The sequence below is a fragment of the Thunnus maccoyii genome, chromosome 12, assembly GCF_910596095.1.
Source record: "Thunnus maccoyii chromosome 12, fThuMac1.1, whole genome shotgun sequence".
NCBI classification, from domain to species: domain Eukaryota; kingdom Metazoa; phylum Chordata; class Actinopteri; order Scombriformes; family Scombridae; genus Thunnus; species Thunnus maccoyii.
Window position 1 is genome coordinate 7,451,036 of NC_056544.1, and position 8,519 is coordinate 7,459,554.

Consider the following 8,519-nt stretch of genomic DNA (forward strand, 5'->3'; position numbering starts at 1 on the left):
GTCCCCTGCATTGTGTTCATTTGGCAGCACTTGTTTGTTACTTGTAATGGCAACCACAGATTTCACATCATATAAGTCGAAGGGTGGCTGCTGTGGTCCTGATGCGCATTAGCAGCTATATACACATGCACAGAGAAACAAATTTATACATTCGTACCTGAGCAGAGTGACTGTTTAATTTTGAAGGCTTGAGACACATGTTTCCCGTAACCTACAGCATGTGCTCCGCTGCTTTGTTGGCTATGGCTGAGAAAAGACAGCTGGCCTCCTCCACTCCCCTCAGCCTCTTGGTTGATGTGACACAAGAGAGGAGAGCTTTGATTGTCTTGGCAGGGAGCAGAGATCAGTGACATCTGTGTGAGAGGGATCATGGCATTTATGACCAGACACAAAAATGCCTGTATGCATTTATACACGCTATATTTATGGAAAGTAATATTAGTACATTTTGTTGTGCAAAATCCTCCCAAGCAAGACCAAGCAAGAATTTCTTTCCAAATGTGTTTTTAATATGGAGATACTGAAAGTACAGCTTACAACAAACAGACATAGACTTCTGATATATATAGTAACTTAAAGTATTAGTAACTTTAGTAACTGAAAGTGTGTTACAGATATTACTTTTGGACCAAACAACATTCATAATATTCACAAAGCTGAAGGTCAAAGGTCACATAAAGACCATGTCCTCACTGGGTTCACAAACACTGCAGCTGTGCTTCTGGTTTGACAGGACGATATAGTGAAAAGTAAATCACAATGACATGAGCGAGTAGTTTACCTGAACCACAAAATGGGAGACAAAAGACTTAATATTTCCCACAGAAACACATTCATATTGTTGGCCTTGTTTGCTATTGCAAAACAAAATTTCATCCTGCTTACCTCATTCATATCAGTTTCCTTTGTGACTGAAGGAACGAATTGTCTAGTTATAAAACAGACCTAAGTCGGGTAGCATGTGCAGATACATTTTCTTTTGGTTGTTTTGAGCCTCCTTTGGTGCCCACTGGGTTGGATTTGGTACATGGTACAACACAATGGTTTAGATCATGTTTAAATCATGACATACAATTATTTGAAACATTTTTTGTGTACTTTCTTGTTACTTGTTAGCTTATAATATCAAATTTGTTCAAATGTGGTAAACCTTACCTATCTGCGCCTGATAAGTTGGAAAAAAAAAAGTTATTTGACCCAGGTCTGATATGAAACACTGACACAAAAGGGATACTATTTTTTTGTTAGAATTTGCATCAAACTATTAACAACTCCAGCCAGACAACGTAGTGTCACAGCAATTACTGGACTCACTTTGTTACTTGAATATTTTTACCGTTATTTGTACAATAGCTGTCTCTTTTTTTAACACAAGACCAAGCTGATTGACTCACAACTTTCACATACAAACATATTACTTTGACTATCAAACTGACAGGCTACTTGAAATGTGTTAAGGAAGCAGTACTACGCAAAAGTCCATACTTTCCATACACCAAAAGGTGAACATTGATTGAAAACACCAGAACATCATTCAGCCAATCATGCTGACTTGAGTTATGGCCCTTCACTAGACTCTTCCGCAGCCTCCTCTGGAACTCTTGGATCCACCTGAGATCGAACGGGCGATTTTGCCGACCGTGCCGATTCATTCTCTCCTTTGCTGCCAGAGGTTGGGTCATCAGTTGACTCGGTACTGGTGTTGAGGAAGGCTTGGTACTGGTTCCAGAAACCTGCTGAGCTCCTGGTGGCAGGAATGTTCAAGGAAGTCATAGATGTAGAAGAAGGAAGTTGGTCAGTGGAGGAACGACTACTCCGGGCTGGTGGACGCGTTGTTTTGGTCACTATACCATGGTGCTTCATGTGCCCCTGTGAATAAATAGAATTTTAAAAAATCATGTATAAGAATAATTTTGATCTCAGTTATAACAACTATCAATTACACAGCAAACATATCCAAACATTTGTATTATTTCAGAGTAGTACCATACATACTACTGACCAAAAGAATCCAGTGGCTGTGCATTTTAATTTGTTTAAACATAATCCCTCTACACTAAAATACATTGAGATTGAACATGTGAAAACCTCCAGAAGGAGAAGGGACATCAATAACATCACTCTTTGCTTTTTGAACCAGCACCTGTAGACATTTTATAAAAGTTAATGCTCTACACTCCATTTGTCCAAATTATTTTTACACCACATGAATGTCTTTTTCCTTACCTTCAGCCCACTGCGGCTAGCATACTCTTTTCCACATTCAGCACAGCAATAAGTTTTCTTCTCAGGGCGAGACATCGGAGATGGTAGAGTTGGGGCAAGGCTGATGGGAACATCTGGCACTTCACTTGAAGCAGATCCACTAATCTTCACTCCTTCCATTCGGTCTTCCCTTCCATATGAGCCAAAATTAAAGCTCTGACGTGTCTCCCTTACAAAAGTGGCAGCTCTATGTGATGCACCCCTTTCTTCAACACTGATAGTGTCTGCAGTCTCCAAAGTTGACGTCATTTTGGGATCTTCATCAGGCACAGTTGCTTGGTCTTGCTTTGGTGTTGCTGGTGGATGAGACTGATCTTTGTCTTCTTCCATGGGTTGTGGTGATTGAGGTCTTGGCGGGACTGAGTCTGATTCCAGGGTTGGTGTAGCAAGAGCATCAGGAACGTCTTGACTCAGGTTAGAGGAGGAAATAGTACTGGAACAGGTGTAAGCATGGGGGGCACCATGGGCAGGTGTGCTTTGTAAATTCTCCTGGTTTGATCTGGAAACAAGGAATGCATCAGAGCAGGTAGACACTTCATCCGCTCTGCAGTCCACTACCATAACATTAGGGGACACTGTGGATTTCGTAACAATGGAGGACATAGGTGAGATGGATTCAGGAAGAGGGACATCAACAGTGGTTTGTTGTTCAACTTGATTATCTTCGCCAACAGGGGAAGCTTGATCTGTCTGCTGGGGGGCTGGCAAGGGGGCACTTACACAAAGGACTGGGGGGTCCACACTGCCTGGTGGTGGGGTCTGTGTGGTGGGATTCATAAAGGGGTCAGGACTAAGGTCAGAGGGGGGGATGAGGTCTGGGCTGGAGGACCCACACTTGCCGGGATTTTTGGTGTACTCAACCGATGTCATACTGCTAGAGACAGGGACTGAGCCAACTGCTGGAGTTTGAAATTGTGAACTTGGGGCTGGGCTCTTAGAGTGGCCAGCTTGAGGAGATGTTTTATTAGAGGCAGTATTTGAGTCAGTGGACTGGGATTGAGATTGTGACAAGGGTTTGGCATTAGATTCATCTGGTATTTCATGTGCAGAATCCTCTGTGCCATCTGGGGGCAGCTGTCCACCAAGGTGCATACGGATGTGGTGCTGAAGCACTAGGGCATTGGTGAACTTCCGCTGACACAGTGGGCAAGAGTTTTGCACACGTGCATTCGGTGGTCGGGCATGATGGGTGGCCAGATGTGACCGTAGGCTGCCTTTGGTAGAGAAGGATCGTCCACATATCTTACATGGAAAAGGGCGTTCTCCAAGGTGCGTTGCTTGGTGCAGACGGAGTGCTCTGGGACAGCTCAGCACCCGTAGACACATCCCACACTGATTGGTTGTCAGGTTACCAGCTGGACCTGTGATGCTCAGTGATGGTAACATGCCCCCCGCCATGGCACTTGCTCCATTGGCACTCATGCCCAGAGCAGCAATCATCTCACGGGTGAAGTTTGAAACAGAAGTGGTGACAAGAGTCGAGGATGGTGGGGACGCCATGACATAGGTGGCAGAAGTGCTGGTGTTTGTGAAACGATTGTTGGCTGAACTTGCTGAAGAGGTAGCGGTACTGCTGGATAACACCTCCAGCATAGAGGTGGCAGTAGAGGAGGAAGTCCATGGAGAAGTTGAACAGGAAGGTGCCTTCTCTAGCTTCTCCACCAACCTCTGCAGCTTGGAAGTTTCAGACGTAGGAGTGGAGTTAGCCATGGAGGAAGGCAGGGAGCATGGAGTGCTAGTGGGTGGACCTGGGACTTTAGGAAAGGAAGAGAAAGGGAAAGAGAGCTGAGAATGGCTGGAAGAAGCAATTTGGTGGGAGCTTGGAGTAGAGGGTAGCGGAGTGCGTAGCAACCCCAAGGCTGGATGGTTGTAGAGGGATGAATGTACAGCAGTGGTAGCAGAAGAAGTGGAGACAGATGGGAAAAGGAGCTTAGGCAGGTGGGCTAGCTGGGAGTAGGCTGCAGGAGAAAGCATGGGGCCATGAGGGGGAGTATTCTCATCAAAATGCTGTTGCTTGGTTCCCTTGAATAACCCTGTGATGGTGGAGGACGAAGACAAGGAAGGGTTGGAGAGGAGAGAGGTGGCCAGAGAAGAGGTGGAAGCTGAAGAGGAGGAGGACGAGTGGGAAGAGCCAGAGGCAATAGAGGCTGCAGCAGCTACAGCTGCAGCCCTATTGAGCTGCAGCAGAGAGTGGGAAATCAAAGCCAGATCCACACTAGGAGGTAGAGGTAGGGTAGAAGGGGTGGATCCCCCAGAAGCCCCCAGAGACAGCCCAGCGCTGGTACCACTGACCTCCAAATTATCTCCATATGGTTCATCTTCAGGTCTGCTTTTTCGCTTCTTCTGAATCATATTCATGCCAGTTGTACTACAACCACTGCTCACGGTCTGTCCCATATCTGATCCCCCAGTGGCACCTAATGCTACCCCAAACAAAGATGGTGGCAGGAGTGAAAGTGAGAGCTCTGGGTTTTGCTCACGGTGGCGTAAGAAATGCACCTTGAGATTGCCTCGTGTGGTGAAACGGCTGAGGCACACTGGACACTGGTAGGGCCGCTCCCCTGTGTGTGAGCGTAGATGTATCTGCAGGGCAGAGTCACTGCTGAACATTTTTCCACAAAAGCGGCAGGCATGGTGGAGACGGACAGTATTGTTGGAGCTGGATGTAGAGGAAGAGTCTGCTCCTCCAGAGACAGATTGCAGAGCATGTTGGGTGTTTGGGACAACAGATACTGATGTTGGGAGGGATGAGTTTAGGAAGGACAGGCCATTGTGCCCACTCACTGAAGTGGTATTTGGAGATTTCTCATGAAGATAACGGTTGGGCAGAGCTAAAGACAGGGCTAGCGGGTAGGTGGAGGAAGCCATTGAGATGGCAGCAGAGGAAGAGGTGGCAGGAGTTGAGGATTGAGAACTAACCCTCAGATAACCATGAGCCCCTGCAGTCCCTCCCGTGCCTTCCATCTGAGGCTTGTGGGGCTGCAGGATTTGAGACAAAGAACTGCTTGGCTTTGAGGGTTTGTTTGCTGCCTGAGAGGGGAGCAGGGAGGAGAAACATGCCAGGAGAGGAGCTGCAGAGGTGGAAGGCTGAGATGCACTTGGCTGGGTTGTTGGGCTGGCAGCCCTTTTGCTGCCTTCCAGACAGAGCTGAGGAAGGGGAGGGAGGAGATACTGGGAGGGTGTGTCTATAGTATAAGATGCTCCACCCAGGCGTAGTACCTGTCTACAGATCTCTTCTGTTATCTGCATCTGGTGGATCTGCCTTTGCTGCAGCACTCGCAACTCCTCTAGGATCAGGGCAATGCTCAGTTGGGCCCTAGAGGGTGCAGCTGAGGCTGATGTCACTCCTGGGCTGGGGGTGGGAGTAACAGGACTTGGGGGACCCTCAGGCACACGACTGGGGCTTCCGGGATGGGGTGGAGGACATAGGGAGGCAGAGGATGAAGAGGAGGAAGAAGAAGTGGTGGTGGTGGCTGACAGCCCTAATTTGGGAGAGGCCATGTGTGCACTTCGGGAAGGGTGGATGAGGGCACTTGCAGAAGATGCAGGTTTACAATCAGAAAGTCGAAGGGCAGGTGGATTTTGAGTTTGGGAAGAGAGAGAAAGGTAAGGGAAGTCAGGGGAGAGGGAGAGTTGTGGGTCTTTTAGGGGCTGGTGGGAGGGCTGGCTTGGTGAGCAGGACAGCAGTGGACCCTCAGTGGGTAGAGAGGGGGTCTGCAAGCCCTTGAAAGATAAGCGGAGAGCGAGGGGCAGCTGGGAGCTTTGAGGAGAGGAAGATGGAGAGCACAAGGGAGAATCCGGGATAAATGGATAGGAGTTTGACTTCACTGCCAAGTGGTCATCTAGGGAAATTGAAAGAAGAAAATCTGAATGTAATTTTATTGTCATAAATCACGACAAAAAAAAGTCACGGTTTATGTTAAGGTCTACAATCTTTATTTATAAGATAGCTTAATTATAATCAACATTGTAGGACACATAGAAATAACTAACAAAAGTCAGTATTAAGATGTAGATGGTGTTATTAGGCGGCTACTTGATGTCTAGGAAATGATAGAGTTCAAGGATCTAAGAGGTGACTTTTAACATCTGGGTTTAATTTCAACCAGCTTATCATCCACCACTGCTTTCTTTTCCTCTTTGTCCTGTCTACCCTCATCAACTGCAGCCTCCCCACCACCGTGACCACACACACATACACACACACACATCATGCATGCAGACACACATGCTTCCACACACACATACGCAGAGATTCCACTGGTCTGCAAGAATACACTGCTCACCCGTAGAGGAGCCTACCTTGTTTCCAGGGCAACACGCACAAGACAATGGAGTTAACCCCCCCCCCCAATAAAAAAGAAGCCACAGTCACACACCAAGACACTCTTCCATCCCTGCTTCTTTCTTTTTCTTTTTTCCTTCATTCAATCTTTCTTTTATCTCCTTAAGAGCCCTTCCCCCAGTAACCCAATGGGGTGCTAGGGGTCAGGTCCTGGTTGGGTACTGGACACTGTACTGGGTGCCTGATTGGCTAGCAGACTTGACCTTAAACACTGGGGTCGCATTCCTGATACGGTTTAGGGGCAGGCAGAGGAAGAGAGGTGGCGTGCAAAGAAAACAAACAGCCCGGCAGACAGACATGATGACTCACAGACTATCAACAAGCTAACGTAGGGCAGAAAAGTATCGAGGGACAGAGGTGAAAATGCACACACATAGCATATCTGTCAACACACAGGCACAAAAAAGGCTAACACTTTGTATGCAAAGGGTTGCTCATGCACACGTAGACACATACAGTACTTATTTCTGTTTGCTTGAAAGCTACAATTTTGTGACACAATGTGGCCCCTATTCCTGTAACTGGAGTGGACGGACAGACACAAATAGACACACAAGCATGCATGCACACACACACACACACACACACACACACTGTCAAATACACACACACACACACACACACACACACACACACACTTCTTCATGGGTATGTTCATGCTCCAGTGCCCAGCAACAAAGCTCAAAGGGGACAATGAGGTCTAATGCTATTGCAGTTACAACACCTTATACAGTGCCTCGCAAAGTTTCCTTTTCCTTGACCTTCTCATGGTTAATCTTTACCAAATCCGTATCTTGGCTTTATAACACATTTCCAAATTCACCTTACATTCTTTTTTTCACAGATATTTCTCTGTGGATTTCTGTCCCTCTATTCTGGGTGGTCTGTGTCTTTGAACCTTAGAGTGAGGGGGAGTGAAGACACTTTGATTTTACAGGGCAGAGAAAGCAACTAATCACTGCAACCACAATGAAGGCCAATCATTTTAACATGCCCTCTTTCTCTTGAAGTGAAAATATAATATGCAACAAAACAAATTTTAAATTCAAATTAAACTGATTGAACTGTTGACCAATTCTGGCAAAAAACATTTACAAATATTTTTTTTGATTAAATGATTACCTCCTAATCAACAAAATTAAAAACAAGCCACAAGCCTATAATAGCCTATAATAATATTTCAGTTCAAATCCCAAACTGCTATTTTCCATATGAGGTTGGACAATTCATGCTAGATCAAAATTTACAATACAGTACAAAATGTATAATGATACAGTATGAGATATATCATCAAATCAGATATATCAGGCTACTATTCATTCATCCTCTGCATGTTGAAGAAAAGTGACTTCATTAGTGACTTTTAAAAGTCCCATCCAATCTTAATCGCATGATACTAAACAACCATTAATCTTTGGACATGTAGTCTATTTCTCACCATGCTCAAGTATCCGACAGGCACCGAGGGTCAAGCTCATAAGCTGCTGGGGTCGTTTCTGTTTCCGACGGGACATGCTTCTGCAGGACGGGACCGACGCAGGGGCGCACTGACCAACACACAACTTTTATTCTGTCTCCCTGCACACTGAAAAAAGTAAGTGTCTAAATAACTCAAATTGAAAAAAATGAAGAAAAACTAAAGTAGCCTATAATTTCCAAAAATATTACATTGGGTGCTCCGGGTCGATTAGTCATAATTAAGCGGATCCACGTTGGTGGCATTGTGGTGCAGAAAAAGAAAAACAGCACTAAAGTGCCAAAGAGGCATGTGTGACAGTTTCTCTCAACAAGTCTCCCTTTTCTCAAAAACTCACCGTTGGTCCTCCTTCTCTTCACACACACACACACACACACACACACACACACACAGCTCACTTGTTCATCCACTACTTTGCATTCAAATGGCGAG

The 8,519-nt window shown here is 45.8% G+C and overlaps 1 protein-coding gene across 1 annotated transcript; it reads right to left on the reverse strand.

Annotated features, from left to right (window-relative positions):
* Positions 1-258: 258 nt before the first annotated feature.
* Positions 259-8,190, reverse strand: sall2 (spalt-like transcription factor 2). The gene is made up of 3 exons (XM_042429867.1): positions 8,049-8,190; positions 2,227-6,107; positions 259-1,869 (listed from the first exon to the last, which is right to left on the reverse strand). The coding sequence occupies exons 1-3, from the start codon at positions 8,122-8,124 to the stop codon at positions 1,558-1,560; spliced, it is 4,269 nt and encodes a 1,422-aa protein (XP_042285801.1). The 5' UTR covers positions 8,125-8,190; the 3' UTR covers positions 259-1,557.
* Between the last annotated feature and the right edge of the window lie 329 nt (positions 8,191-8,519).